General features: G+C 36.2%; 1 protein-coding gene and 1 pseudogene across 1 annotated transcript; both read left to right on the plus strand.

Annotated features, from left to right (window-relative positions):
- The first annotated feature begins 1,686 nt into the window (after nucleotides 1–1,686).
- LOC119995533 lies at nucleotides 1,687–4,401 on the plus strand (annotated as a pseudogene).
- Nucleotides 4,402–14,841: 10,440 nt separating this feature from the next.
- LOC119995249 (peroxidase 5-like) lies at nucleotides 14,842–16,179 on the plus strand. The gene is made up of 4 exons (XM_038841694.1): nucleotides 14,842–15,129; nucleotides 15,222–15,413; nucleotides 15,536–15,704; nucleotides 15,791–16,179. The coding sequence occupies exons 1-4, from the start codon at nucleotides 14,896–14,898 to the stop codon at nucleotides 16,177–16,179; spliced, it is 984 nt and encodes a 327-aa protein (XP_038697622.1). The 5' UTR covers nucleotides 14,842–14,895.
- Nucleotides 16,180–16,564: the final 385 nt, after the last annotated feature.

The raw sequence follows: 16,564 nt of genomic DNA on the forward strand, positions 1-16,564 counted from the left end.
CATTTTAGCTAGTAAACATTGTAAATGACTTGGGTTGTGGCAGAGAGATCCAATCTCTGGAAAAAATCCACCGCCAGATGAGATTTGGCTTAAACAACATACAAAGAAAAGTAAAGAAGGGGAATTACAGTGGTCTGATCCGATCTCCAAAGAAGTCCATGTACGTGCATTGATATATTTTTATATTACATATGACATGTGAATTTATTTATATATACACTAAGTTTTAGAAATGATTATAAATGATTGTGAAATTTGTGATTCATGTATAGGAAAAACTTCACAATCTTGTCGTTCAACAAGAAGAAACTCCTCCTGAATCTCAACTTACAAATGACGAGATGTTGCTGCAAGTTCTTGGTCAAAAGTCCGGTTATTTTCGAGGTAAAGGTGCTGGAACAAGACCACCAACAAAAAGAACAAGATATCTCGAAAACATGCAAGAAGAAGTACAACGGGCTGTTGACTCGGCTAGGGAATCCATGATTGAAAGTTTGCGGGCTGATGTCAGTAACGAACTCAAAGCTGAAATCAGAAAAACTGTGGAAATGGAGCTGAAGAATGATCTTACGGAGCAAATTCAAAGGCAATTTAATGCTATGTTCCAAGCACGAATGGCTGCCTTTTTAGGCTCTTCATCACAATCAGATACTTCAGTGCCAACAAGACCTGCAAACCGTGGTAAGTATTTAAAATCACATCATTTATGTTTCGATTGATTTTAGGTTAATGTTGGAAGAAAATGGTGTGGAATCTTGCCATAAAAATATATCTTTATTTGAATGATTGAAGTTGTTTTTATCTAGACATTGAGTTTTGTTGAGGATCATGTTTTCTGAATTTGAGTGCTGATATGTTGAGGATCATGTTTGTGGATACTTTTTTGGAGGTTATTGTGTTCAATTGTGTTTTCATTACTTCAAGCATTTGCATCTCTTGCTAGCTTTGATCTGATTAGTACATGTGATCAATTCCTCATTTGCTCTGTTGTTGGTTTCTTTTTGTACCTCCTGTTTTACTTTCCAGGAGATCGAAGATCATTCTTATTTGAATGATTGAAGTTCTTTTTGTGCCTCCTGTTTTGCTTTGATATGATCAGTGCATGTGATCAATTCCTCATTTGATATGCTCTTCCATTTAATTTTCCATTTTAAACTTTTTTTGCTATAATTCTTCCTTGTATTTAATTTGCCCTTGCATTGCTATGCTTATCTGGGTCTTCTTGGGGAGTGATGCTTATTGAGTTGCATTTATAGATTGCAATAGCAAGTTAAAAGCTTATGTTCTTATCAGTGCATAATTGCAATTTCCTTGATTATCATTGACTATTTTATCCTTAATATGGTGGATAGATTCTGTAACTCTTAAGTCGTAATTGTTTTAGTACTGTGCCAGTATTTCAATTAGATTCATAGCTGGTTTTCAAGTTTTTTAATGAGCTCTAGAAGTGAATGGTTGTGTTCTTGAATAATGTTGGGTTATTTTGTGGCAGGTTTAAAAAGATTTAAGTAATTATCTTCCTGTTCTCAACTTTATTATCTTCGCAATTGATAAGTTCATTTTTGGAAAAGAATTACATTATGTCTTTGATGGATGATGGCTATTTCTCGAGTAGATACTCTTTAATTTCACTCCTCTAATAGTTGTCTTGTATTAATTTATGCAGGTTAAAGATTGAGATAGCTAATGAGTTCCAATCACAACAGATTCAGCTATACATTGGGAGCATATGAGAAGTTGTTTTTTGTTGTATATGTTCTAGCTGCTAAACAATATTCGGGAAGTTGCTTTTTGTTCTATATATGTTTTAGCTTCTTAACAGTACTACTTATGTTCTAACTAGCTATTAGGTTAACTATGATTGTAGTTGCTATTGTTTATGACTTATGGATATTAAATATATTTTATGTTTATTTACCACTGATTGATCATTATTAATTTATATACTATTGAGCAATTTTAGAAAATATTGATTTGGATGACTATATACAAATGAATAGTGACCAAATTACTTGTCGCTAAAACTATTCAGGGAAAGTGCGCAAAATCTTATGTTACATAACTTTTTTTTTGACGAGTTTTCCACGTTCAGTGACAATTTTATTTGTCACAGAAACCTGAATTTCTTGTAGTGCCTAAAGGCAGCCTGTGTTACCATGTTGATCATGTTAATCTTGAACATGACATGTGAGGCTACACATCCTAAACTTTCTACCAAATTTTATCGCAAAACCGTCAGAACCGCCATTTCTAAAGAGCGACGTATGGCAGCGTCTCTCATCGTCTTCATTTCCATGACTGCTTTGTTCAGGTATATATGTACCCCTAATTATTCACAAATTCCAAGAAGTTGATGTTAACTATATGTACATATGTATTCAATTAAACTATATTTGTTTTGATTTCCTCAGGGATGTGATGCCTCGATTCTGCTTTGATGAAACCCATTCAATCAAGAGCGAAAAAACTGCACTCCCCAACAATAATTCCGTTAGAGGCTATCAAGTTATAGACAATGCCAAAGCTGCCGTAGAGAAATATGTCCCGGAGTTGTATCTTGTGCTGATATTGTCGCGGTGGCAGCCAGAGATGCATCTAAATATGTGAGTAAAAACATCTCACTAGTTATGTATATAAATCTACCACAAGTAATACATGAGTCATGAAATTTAAGATCAATGTGTATTAATTAATATATTTAATTCTTAGGTGGGCGGCCCATCATGGAAGGTAAAGTTGGGACGAAGAGATTCAACGACCGCAAGCAGATCTCTTGCTGAAAGTGGTGAACTTCCTAGTTTTATAGCCAGCCTTGATCAACTCATAACACTCTTTGCACGTAAAGGACTTGATAAAAGAGACTTGGTTGCTTTGTCAGGTCTGGTAACCAAACTTAGTATATGCACATATACATATACATATACAATGCTAATATATAAATTTACATATGTTCGATGAATTTAGGTTCCCACAAAATTGGACAAGCCCAATGCTTTACATTTCGCAGTAGAATATACAACAAAACCAGTGACATTGATGCTGGATTCGCAAACACTCGTAAGGGGCGTTGTCCAAAAAACAGCGGCAGCGACAAGCTCTCATCACTTGATTTGGTGACACTCATTGGAGGATATGCAGTGTTGTCAACTAATATATATATATATATATATATATACATACTTTCCACCATCGTCTACATACATATATATGTGTGATTGTGTTCAATAATTTGTTATTATTCAATTTTTATTTTATGTGTGTTTAAATTTATTGTAATTTTCGCTCAAATAAAGTAAATCATGTAAAACATCTAGACAATCTGTTGTGGGTAATAGTGGGTGTTTATGGTACACTAAGAACTGAAACATATTGTAATACTAAAATCAATTGGATTTAAAACAATTAAGTAAAAACCTAGTTCCTAATCCGTTCCGGTGGCCACTTGATTCTCATACTCAAGATATCATCGCAAACACACACAACCATACACAATGCATTGTGTGAAACTATCAATCATGCATATGCAAAGAGAATTGGGATATAAGACTTCTATTCATACATGGAGGTCATCGGGTCTCTTAGTCTACGATGAACGCAAATGGATAAGCACCTAATATTATGGATTAATGTTCCCCCTTGGGGTCAGCTTTGCTAACACCCTAGTTTCACACTTAAAGACAAATTAACCGTAACTCTCTCATATACATTCCTAAAGTAACCCAAAACTCCATCATCAATACACATAATTAATAGTTATGCAATGGATTACTCAATTAATTAAGGAAATCATGCATTGGGGTTTAACACTTCTCATTCAAGCGCATCAAATTAAATCCCTAGACTATACAATCTAAGAATAAAATCAATATGTCATTCTATTGCACGCAATCACACAACAATCACGAAATTAAAAGAGAGGGATCAAAGCTACGACCCTTTGAACATATCTTGAGTAATCGAAACCTTGCACCCACCGTTCGGGATTAGAAACTAGAAATGGAACTTAGCCACTCATTATGATGAGAATAAACATCAATTTTATAGATGAAAATCAATGTTTAAAATCAATATCACAAGAACTAAGCAAAACCCTAGCGAGAGAAAGACAATGAGGCTAGATGTTCAAGAGTGAAAGAATGAAAAATGAGAAAAGAATCCCAAATCCTTGGGTTTTCCCCTCTTTTTACAGTAGAAAATACCTAACTACCCTTACAAAATCGTCCCCCATTGGTTACATATTAAATTTTCCCCAAATGCCCTTCAAATTTCAATGCAGAAAATTGTAGATCCAAGATAGGTGTCCGGACACTTAAGGGAAGTGTCCAGACACTCAAGTTGGCTTTGGTTGCTTCTGTTTCATTTTTCAAAGGAAGTGTCTGGACACTTCAAGAGGGTGTCTGAACACTTCATGCGTCCTTCAAGTTGGTGAAGTCTCTGTCTTGATTTGTGTAGGAAGTGTCCGGATGGTACATCAGGTGTCTGGACACTTGATGAATTCCAACTTCCTCATTCAGCTCCAAGAGTCCCCAATTCAGTCATTTAAGCTCGATTTCCTGCAAAACCAAAGTAAAATATCTATAAGGGTAAAATTACTTTATTTAAACACAAATACATTACTTTAAACACTAGAACCCCCTCATTAGATGGTATTAGGACCTCAAAATAGAGGTCCTAATACACATCAATTCAAAATCACACATTTGGAACATAGAAGGTTTGGGGCTCACATTTTGTTGGTTCGGTGGAATGATGATGCAAGAAGGTTGAGTTTGCCTTGCGGGACGCGTAAGCTCTCTCAAAGTGTGATGCTCTTGGGCTTGGGCATCAATGTTCTCCATAGGAGGAGGTGCATGAATGTTTTGCCCAAAGTGAGCATATTGTGGCACTTGTGGCATTTGAGGCATATTGTAATTTATGGGATGCACATAATTATATGGGGGAGGCATATGATACGCAGGAGGCATATTGGGAGGTTGATATACATTTTGCGGGGCAAATTGCGTCGCATTGTCTTGTTGAAATGGTTGAGGTGCATTTTGCAAAGCATGCTCAACTTGAACATTTGGCAAATTTTGGGCATTTGGTGCATTTTGGGCATTGCCAATTTGGGCATGTTGCCGTTGAACCGAATTCATCAACTCATCAATATTCACATGTTGCAAAAGACGACGCAATGCATCAAGATTCATGTCACTCCCACATACACTCCCCGCATCACTTGCATTTATATCACTACCTTTCCAGTCTCTATTAGACCCACGCCCACTAACATTATCTCTAGGTTGAGACATGATGGCAAGGAACAATAGCAAGTAGTACACAAAAGTAGCAATCAACCAAGTCAAGTAACGCAATATTTTTTTTTCAATCAACGAACAACCAAGACCAATATCAAGCAAGAACAAGAGCACCAATATCAAGCAAGAACAAGAGCAGAGATAGGAATAGAGCAACAACCAATCTTAGGAACAATAACACACCAAGATGTAGCAAGTAGTGATAGAAAGAAAAATGCGCAAAGGTCTTTCAAACAACGTATCACTACCAAGCAGCAAACAAGGTGGCATCCATTGCCCACAGGAATCTAAGTTAGCCCCATTTGCAAAGTTCTCCGCACAATTTTTTTCTCTTTTCAGCAACTACACTAGAAAGCAAGTAAAAAGGAGGAACGAAGTTACCCTTGAAGCGTGACCGTGCTCCTTCCTATTTGATGGCGTTTAATAGCATAAAGCTAGCATCTCCAAGCCATCCAACTCCGTCTTTGACACTCAATTCCCCTGCAACGACGCCAAAAACTTTATCGACACCAAAGTGTGTGTGTGTACTTACCCCAAGTGTAGTGTATCAGTAAGTAATAAATCAGTGAGTTTGGTATTGATCCATGAGGAAGCAATGCAAATTTGGTGGTGAATGATATGCAAATGACTAGCTCACACTAATAAACGCAATGAATAACAAATAAAAGCAAGTAAATGAAATGGGCCGAATAACTTGGTAGCATAAGCGATTTTGTAATCAAAGTAAGCACGAATTGGATTTAGAACAATTAATTAAAAACCTAGCTCCTAATCAGTTCCGGTGGCTACTCGATTCTCATACTCAAGGTATCATCGTAAACACACACAACCATACACAATGCACTGTGTGATACTATCAATCATGCATATGCAAAGAGAATTGGGATATAAGACTTCTATTCATACATGGAGGCCATCGGGTCTCTTAGTCTACGATGAACGTAAAGGGATAAACACCTAATATTATGGATTAATGTTCCCCCTTGGGGCTCGGCTTTGCTAATACCCTAGTTTCACACTCAAAGACAAATTAACCATAACTCTCCCATAGACATTCCTAAAGTAACCCAAAACCCCATCATCAATACACATAATTAATAGCTATGCAATGGATTACTCAATTAATTAAGGAAATCATGCATTGGGGTTTAACACTTTTCACTCAAGCACATCAAATTAAATCCCTAGACTAGACAATCTAAGAATAAATCAATATGTCATTCTATTGCACCCAATCACACAACTATCGCAAAATTAAACTAGAGGGATCGAAGCTACAACCCTTTGAACATACCTTAAGTAATCAAAACCTTGCACCCCACCACTAGGGGTGTAAATATCGGGTTTTGGTCCGGTTTCAAACCGAAACTGAAAAAACCGAATTGATTCGATTTGTATTCTAACCAAACCAGACCAAACCATTGATAAAGTGTAAACCGTTATAAACTGGACCAAAATATTCGGTTTCGGTTCGGTTTATTCAGTTTAAACCGATCAATATAGATTCTTCATACAAATCTCAAATCTGGGCAGTTCACTCAAAATATTACAGTTTACAGAGTTCAAAAATTACAGTACAAAAACTGGAAAAAGTTCAAATAAGACTTCAAGTAGACAAATACAAGAAATCAATCATACTCTAACTCTAGGCTAGCCAAAACAATCCAAAAGTCCACTTCTGATACAATAAACACCAAATACATTAGCCAACAAAGCAAATAGCCAACAAAGAGGCAAGGTCAAGCCAATCAGCCAAAGAATGAAGTGTTAAAACATCACACATTAAGAAATAATAAGTAATGTTGAAACTTAAAAATTAAGTAAGACTATATAAATTATATAGTCACATTCTCATACCTTTTGCCAAAATCGAGTCTTAGTTGGCAGTTGTTGCACCATTGTTCTTATTCCTAGCCATCTCTATAGTAAGAAGAAAGAAGATTCAAATAAACATTCATAATTGATAATTCATTCATATAAAGTATAAAGAAAATAATGCTCTTAGTTTTATTTTACCTTGTTCAAATGCCTCTTGCTCTCCCAAATCTTCCTCCATTAATTTCTGAAAAGGTATACTTCCAATCCAATCCTCCACACAAATAAGCGATTCAACAATATGAGGGGTGAGGGAGCTCCTAAATGAATCCAACACTCGTCCACTTGTACTAAATGCAGATTCGGATGCCATTGTAGAAATTGGAATTGCCAAGAGGTCCCGAGCTATAACCGAAAGGATAGGAAACCTAGATGAATTAATCTTCCACCAAGTCAACACATTAAAACTATCACCATCCTTTACATTTTCAATGCCTTCTCCTAGATATTTATCCAACTCAGATAGGTTTTCTCCACCTCCAACTTCAGAATGCAACATTCTAAACCTAACTTTTGTTCAATTTTCAGCCGACTATTGAAGGAGGATTTTGCACCAAATGCTCATTTTTGTATTCATTAAACATCTTGAACGTGGTGGACTTCACCATCTCAACAACTTCAATTGTAATAGATTCTTCATACATCTCTTTCAATGCCAGAGTTACATATTGCAACTTGTATCTTGGATCGAACACAACCACAATAAAGATCAATATGTTTAATTTATCATATTCCCCCCCCCCCCAAATATTTTTCACACTTTGCAATCATCCTATCAGCCATTGAGCTCATTTGAGCATCATTAGAACCCTTCATCTCATGTAACACATAATACAATATATTCAAATCATGAAAGAAATTATTAGAAGTAACATAAGAAGTGCCAGATACCTTCAATGTAAGCTCATAAACGTAACGAAGAAAAGTCACCAATCTTCTTACATTACTACAATCTTCTTGCTTTGGCATTCCACATTCTACTGATAGCTCACTCGTAATATGTGGCTCTAACTCCTCAAATCTTTCAAATGCATATTCAAACTTCTTAGCAGCTTCTAATATCAAGAAAGTCGAGTTCCATCTAGTGCACACATCTAAGCATAACAAGCTCTTACTTTTAATTCTTTCCATCTCTACACATTCTTTGAACTTGTGAATCCTTGTAGATGAAGCTCAAATAAATTTAACTGCAGCACGAACTCGATTAATAGAATCAATTGTTTCTTTCATGCCTTCTGAAATGACTAGGTTTATTTTGTGTGCAACACATCTCATATGCACATAATCACCTAGTGCGATACTAGCAAATCTCCTCTTCAAGAAGTTGACAAGATGATCATTGGAACTGCATTATCGACTGTTATAGTGAAAAGCTTCTTGATCTCCCAATCTTTTAAGCAGTTCTCGATTACTCTACCCATAGCCTCACCTCTGTGGCTAGTAATTAACCTAAAGTTGATAATCTTTTTCTGCAAATTCCAGTCACTATCAATGAAGTGAGCAGTGATGACCATATAACTATGCCTTTGCTATGATGTCCACGTGTATGTGGTTAAAGAGACCTTTGAACCATTGTTTTGGAAAATCTTCTTCAATTTTTTGGTAATATCATCATACTTGTCAATCACCTTCTTCCTAACAGTAGGCATTGTAGGAGGATTATACCTTGGACACAATGCCGCATAAAAACTCTTAAATCGTGGACGCTCAACGAACTTGGATGGCAACTCGCAGTCAACTATCATACAAGTTAATTCATCATTAATGACCTTTGAATCATACTTCCATGTGGAAACATCCCTTCCCTGTTTGATTGAATGCCAACTTCGTTTGTTGACCACTTGCCCTAGGTTTGCATTTGCATCGCGTCAAGTGTTGCTTAAGTGTGGATGTTCCATTCCTCGATGAGTGGCACTTGTATATAATCCCACAATGATTGCAAGAATATGTCTCTTGATTTGGGGACTTAGTAAAATCATTCCACACATCAGACCTCTCATTCAATACTTTTCTTGTTCACTTTTTTTGATTTGTCCCCGCACTTTCTAGGGTGATTGGTGTAGGCATAGAGCTTCCTTCACCTCCAAGTCCTTCACCAGGACCACCACCCCCACTTTCTGCCACTTGCTGTGGCAGTTTTTCTTCTTCCATTGAATCTTCATGGTCAAATGAGTTATTGACAGAGACCGATTGAGAGCTCGACATCTAGAAAATATTGAAATCCAATCATAAACATGGTAAAATAGCTACTGTCTACTGCAGTATAAACTAGGCAAATAAAACAAGTAAACCACGTCCACGTGATGCACAATTACACAGCTTTTGCAAGATATTTCTTAGAGTGGGAACTAGAAAGCTATTAAGCAAAAGTCAAACATGAAATGAAGAAAGAGACAAAACTCAAAAGTATTTGATATTTTGATTGTAGTGCAAAGAACACCGAATAGGCAAAGAAATACGAATAAGTTAAAGACAAAGAAATACAAATAGGCACATAATGTCTACTGCACACATACTGTCTAGTGTCTACTGCAAATTACCCAATAACATACCGTCGGAGATCGAAGGGTCTACCGCACAACAGCTTTAGGTTGGAGATCGAAGGGTTTACCTCTTGTCGGTGAGGCTAGTTGCAACGACTGCGAGAGTACGACGTTGACACACACGGGCACGGCCACAACCCCTAACCCCCAACGGGCAACGGCACAACTCGACCTCTCCTCTAGGGTTGTCTCAGTCTCACGATGACGAAGTCACGATCTATCGATCTCACTCTCCTCATGTCTGAAGTCTCTGTCTCAAGTCAACAACACTGGTCTGGTCTCTCAGGTCTCATCTCTATTCTCTTGGACTGGGCTAAATGGCTAATGGGCTTCAAGGGCTTGGATTACATATTTACATGGGCAACAGCAACTAGGCCAGTACTGTACAAATAAGTGAAATAACTTCATATATATACTTTGGTTTTTCTGTTTTAGACCGAAATTTATTTTTCTAAACCAAACCGAAACCGAACACCGAAAAAAATAAATTTCCTACACCGAACCCAAATCGTACACTGAAAAACCCGCCCGATCCCCAAATTTCTATTCGGTTTTTAGTTTGTGAAACGATTTGGTTCGGTTTCTTCTATCCCTACCCACCGCTCGGAACTAGAAACTAGAAATGAAACTTAGCCACTCATTATAATGAGAATGAACATCAATTTTACAGATGAAAATCAATGTTTACAATCAATATCACAAGAACTAAGCAAAACCCTAGAGAGAGAAAGAGAAGGATGCTAGATGTTCAAGAGTGAATGAATGAAAAATGAGAAAAGAATCCGAAATCCTAGGGTTTTCTCCTCTTTTTACAGTAGAAAATACCTAACTACCCTTACAAAATCGTCCCCCATTTGTTACATATTCAATTTCCCCCAAATGCCCTTGAAATTTCAGTGTAAAAAATTACAGATCCGCGATAGGTGTCCTAAAACTTAAGGGATGTGTCCGGACACTCGAGCTGGCTTTGAATGCTTCTGTTTCATTTTTCAAAGGAAGTGTCCGGACACTTCAAGAGGGGGTCCGGACACTTCATGCGTCCTCCAAGTTGATGAAGCCTCTGTCTTGATTTATGAAGGAAGTGTCTGGATGGTACATCAAATGTCCAGACACTTGATGAATTTCAGCTTCCTCATTCAGCTCCAAGAGTCCCCAATTCAATCATTTAAGCCCGATTTCCTGCAAAACCAAAGTAAAATATCTATCTATAAGGGTAAAATTACTTTATTTAAATACAAATGCGTTACTTTTAACACTAACACCCCTAATTAGATGGTATTAGGACCTCAAAATAGAGGTCCAGTCATTCATCTCGGGAGATAAGGAGGATATGCAGTGTTGTCAACTAATATATATGTACTTTCTGTTGGACCTATGGTCCTATATGTCTAATTTTGATGATATTAAATCATTTATAAATGATAATGAAACATTAAAGCAATATTTGATTTATATGAATTGAATTTAAATGACTATATATTTTTGAGATAGTGCTGGAAATTAAGTTTTGAAAACAAACATACATGAACTAAGTTAGAGCATTAATTTTCCAATTATCATATCTTAACCAACTTAGGTCGAAATGACTTGAAACTTGAACCACATGCACATGAAGGCTTAATATATGTTCTAGGACTATAATCATGAGAAATTAAGTGCATCACATATATATTTGGTCATATGCTTAAATTCCGCCAAAACTAGGTTTTACCTAATTTTGTGCATATGTGTTCTTTGTGAACGTGGTGAACCAAATGAACTCCGATTTAAATGAAATTTCGTGTGCATCTTAGTTTCATCACTATGAACATATTTGATTTAGTAAAGTTCAAGAGAAAAGGCCATTTACACTGAGTTAGCAAAATGACTTTGAATTTACACTTAGAATTTATCGGTTTCACTATTAGTGATCAAATTGCTTGGTTGAGTGACCAAACGATTTCCGATTGTTATGAAATTTTACATGGACATTCTAATACATATAAAATGATTTATCATGCAGTAATATGAATTTTCTGGGTTGTTTTTCTAATATAATTAACCTATGCGCTCTATATGAAGCTCTTTGAGCTTACATGCAATTGGGGAGTTCTACCTCCTATTTCCTTGTAGGTTAATTATCATTGTGGTCTCATATGGCTCAGAATTCAGTATGTTCAAGAGTGGTCGAAGTCCAGTTTCTAAGAATGAGCTTGGAGCTCTAGGAAACTATGAAAAATCCTATATTTGCCAACTTTCCACTAAGGCACTTAATCAAGTTGAATGAATCAAACATTGTTTGAGGCTATTGGTTGTGGTCTTCATGGAGATACAACTCTTTTCAATCATATGAGACAAACCTTGTCCTCTCTATCATTAGTGATATATTCTTGTTTGACATTTTCACTCAAGACATGTGCTACCAAGAAAGTTAGGTTGGTGCAATCAAACAAGATCCTTGACATTTTCACTCAAGACATGTGCTACCAAGAAAGTTATGTTGGTGCAATCAAACAAGATCCTTGACTAAGGGATCACTTTTGAAGTCTTTGATTCAAAATGAAGGGACAAGATGGCATAGTACAATCTACATCCATGGCTGAGAATTAAAGAGAGTTTGAATGGTCAAGATTTGAAGACATACATTGATCAAATGGTTGTGCATAAGACAACTTTCTTGCTTGCAATTTTTGACTTAAAAAAGGGAGCATGTGCAACGTCTATATGCTCTATGGTGGAGATTTGGTTGCTCAAATCATCAATGACCAAGATTCGGAGCTGCAATGGATGGTAGAGATCAACTCTTGAAGTTTGATCCAATGGCTACAAGCATAGGAGAGAATTGCCTTTAAAAGAGGATCTTCCCTTTCATACAACTTGGAGAAGCAAATTGAAAAATTATCCTTGAGAGAAACCTCTTGCTATCAAGTTCATCAATCATCAAGCTTTCTTGCTATTTGCTACAACAATCTTCTCCAATACAAGCCTCTACAATCAAGGACTTCTCACTACTCTTGCTTTTGCAAAAGGGAAGTTCCTATATCCTTTAGGCTTTGTTTACTTATAATCTAAACCTCTCTTGTTCTTAAAATCCTATCTTTGAGAGTGTTGCTGTAATCTTGAGAGTTCCATACCAAATACCTTTGAGGTAACCTGTGAGAACCTTGGCTGAAAATCCCATTGAGAAATTCCCTTTGTTAGGGGAAATTGTAAACATTGAAGTTTGAGGGAGTTCTTAGAAACCCTTGGTGTAAGGAGTTTTGTGGGTCTCTTAAAACCACACCTTAGTGGAGTTGGGAAAATCCTAGGTTGGTGAATCTAGGTAGTAGACGTAGGAGAAGGGTCTCCGAACTACTATAAATCGCTTTGTTGATTTCTTTGTTTACTTGTTTATATTTACTACTTGTTTCAAACTGCAGGATTTTCAAAACCCTAATCTGTCCGAGATTAGCAGACTGCCTTAAACTTTGAATTTTGATCTGAAATTTTGATATAGTGTTTATTAAGGTGTTGTGACATTGCATATAAAATTTCGTTGCATTTTGACATCATTTGATAGGTAAAATCTGAGTTGACAAATCTGTGTGCAGTGTGTTGCTTGAAAATCTGTTTTGTGCAATTCTTGATTATTTGATATTTGGTCATTCACTATATTGTATCACATCTTGCATTGGATTGAATATTGATTAGGAAAATCATTAGAGTCCAAATTTGTGTGCTACTTGTTAATTGCCATTAATTTGTTTAAATTGAAAAAGGGATTCCAATTGGAATTTGGGGACACAATTCACCCCCCCTCTTGTGTTAAACTCGATCCGTCACTTTCCACCATCGTCTACATACATATATATGTGTGTGATTGTGTTCAATAATTTGTTATTATTCAATTGTTTATTTTATGTGTGTTTCAATTTATTGTAATTTGCTGTCAAAGAAAGTAAATCATGTAAAACATCAGTTATTATTCAATTGTTTTAATTATTTTTTATGCATCTTTCAATTCATTGTAATTTTTTCCCAGTTAAAATAAATGATTTAAAACATGTTTACCTAGAGTTGGAGGTCACATTTTTTTATTAGTTTGAGAATTCTAATTTTGCTAGGACAAGAACTCTTCCTTCCAAATTTTAAACTTATTTTATAGAGGGTGAATCCCATTCTGATTTATTTTCTAATTGGAGTCAATCTCCTTCAAGACCCTCCGTTCCCCCTCGCGTTCGATTAGCAAGAGTTTCCGAGATGACTCTACCTGTAATAAATTAGAGTGACTTTTTCTATTAATTACGAAAACTTGTTCAATGGTCTCCCTATATCAGCATCTAAATCATTTATTAGTAAACGCCAGAGAGTCTCCTCTTGAATGGTTCACATGAACGCCCATCTTTTAACGTGAATATTTCCTCTCTTTGATTTGGACGCATCTATCATATCTAGTATTGACACATGAGTTATAGTCGAACTTCTTCATAAAATATCTTATAATCATAATCATAAGAATGAGTCACACTGATACTTGTGGATTATATTATTCACTATGTTACTATTACGCGTAGAATTGATTATTGAGCTTGATTTGCTGAATGTTACACTCTAAAACTTATTCAAAGTATCATTACCAACTTCTAAAGAAAGAAATTAATTACATGCAGGTGGGTCCCTGTCCAAAAATTATTTGGACATTTATTAGCATTCGCCAACTACACGCTCAATTTTCTCTCACCTTGAACCCAATTAAACCTAAGATATAAACCAAGAGATAAACCATAAAAATTTTCTCAACCTTACTCTCTCTCAGCCACCTCTCAAAAATCCAGAGAAACTTACAATTGAAATTATGGTTAAAACCTATAAATACGCAGTCTATTTGATTCGCATTCTACTTGATTTCTGGCTGAGCCGTCTGGACACATAGTTGTACCATTCGCTTTCATTCATTTAATGAAGAAGACAAAGTCAATTCTACACTTAAAAGATAATTGTTTTTTCTATGCCCCATTAACTCTAAATCAATATTACTTTTTTTTCATATATTATTTTTCCGACTAAGCAATCTGTATATTGATTAGTGTAATAGCCATCGCAGAAAAACGGTCAGCAAACATGGCCTATAAATCTGCCTACACAATGCAGTATTCTTCATTTCTCTCGTACGTTTTTCATTAAATTAGAGTTTGCCTAATTATATCACAAAATCAGTGACTATGGCTCGCAAATTGATCTTCACCTCTCACCTAAGCGCAGCCTGTGCTTCCATGTTGATCATGTTAATGCTCTTGAGCTTGACATGTGAGGCTACACTTTCTACCAAATTTTATGACAAAAAATGTCCGGATGCTCTTACTACTATCAGAAAATCCGTCAGAACTGCCATTGCTAAAGAGCGACGTATGGCAGCGTCTCTCATTCGTCTTCATTTCCATGACTGCTTTGTTCAGGTATAAATGTACCCCTAATTTTTCACAAATTCCAACAAGTTGATGTTAACTATATGTACATAACTAAAGTATATTTGTTTTAATTTCTCCAGGGATGTGATGCCTCAATTTTGCTTGATGAAACCCATTCAATCAAGAGCGAAAAAACTGCACTCCCCAACAATGCTTCCGTTAGAGGCTATGAAATCATAGACAATGCCAAAGCAGCCGTAGAGAAAATATGCCCCGGAGTTGTATCTTGTGCTGATATTGTCACGGTGGCAGCCAGAGATTCATCCGAATATGTGAGTAAATACATCTAATTAGTATATGTATATGTATATGTACATGTACATGTAATCTTCCACAAGTAATATATAAGTCATGAAATTTAAGAGCAATGTGTATTAATTTGTTTAATTATTAGGTGGGCGGCCCATCATGGAAGGTAAAGCTGGGACGAAGAGATTCAACGACTGCAAGCAGATCTCTAGCTGAAAGTGGTGAACTTCCTAGTTTTACAGCCAGCCTTGATCAACTCATAACACACTTTGCTCGTAAAGGACTTGATAAAAGAGACTTGGTTGCTCTGTCAGGTCTGGTAACCAAACTTAGTATATGCGCATATACATATACATACACATATAGAATGCTAATATATACATATGTTTGATGAATGTAGGTTCGCACACAATTGGACAAGCGCAATGCTTTACGTTTCGCAATAGGATATACAACAAAACCAGTGACATTGATGCTGGATTCGCAAACACTCGTAAGGGGCGTTGTCCAAAAAACAGCGGCAGCGACAAGCTCTCACCACTTGATTTGGTGACACCCAATTCTTTTGATAACAATTACTTCAAGAATTTGATACAAAAGAAGGGTCTTCTTCACTCTGACCAAGTTCTCTTTAGCGGCGGATCCACCGACAAAATTGTGTATGAATACAGCAAGAATCCTTCTCTCTTTAACTCTGATTTCGCATCTGCCATGATTAAAATGGGAAACATTGACGTTCTTACTGGTTCATCTGGGGAGATAAGGAGGATATGCAGCGCCGTCAACTAATATATATACTTTCCACCATCGTCTACATACATATATATGTGTGATTGTGTTCAATAATTTGTTATTATTCAATTGTTATTTTTTGATACGTCTTTCAATTCGTTGTAATTTTTCTCAATTAAAATAAATGATGTAAAACATCGGTTGTACTTGCACTTTTAGTTTTAATTTTTTTGTAACTATTTTTGGGTTGTAGTTTTCGACATGATGTGCTTCAATTAGCTAACGAAACGAGGCATGATATTGTTGTGGGTACTTTCGATGCTAATGAAGACTCGAGCGGACGGAGTAGCCGCTCGAGCGAAAATGAATGTTTATTGGTACAAGAGAGTTTGCGCTCGAGCAAACGAATTTCCGCCCGAAAGTCATTTTTTGGCTCGATATC

Source organism: Tripterygium wilfordii, chromosome 3 (genome assembly GCF_013401445.1).
Source record: "Tripterygium wilfordii isolate XIE 37 chromosome 3, ASM1340144v1, whole genome shotgun sequence".
In the NCBI taxonomy this organism is placed as follows: Eukaryota; Viridiplantae; Streptophyta; class Magnoliopsida; order Celastrales; family Celastraceae; genus Tripterygium; species Tripterygium wilfordii.

Coding starts and splice junctions, on each gene's coding strand:
- LOC119995249 (XM_038841694.1), top strand. CDS start 14,896: ATGGCTCGCAAATTGATCTTCACCTCTCACCTAAGCGCAGCCTGTGCT. Junction 15,414..15,535: donor CCAGAGATTCATCCGAATAT/GTGAGTAAATAC, acceptor TTTAATTATTAG/GTGGGCGGCCCATCATGGAA. Junction 15,705..15,790: donor AGACTTGGTTGCTCTGTCAG/GTCTGGTAACCA, acceptor TGATGAATGTAG/GTTCGCACACAATTGGACAA.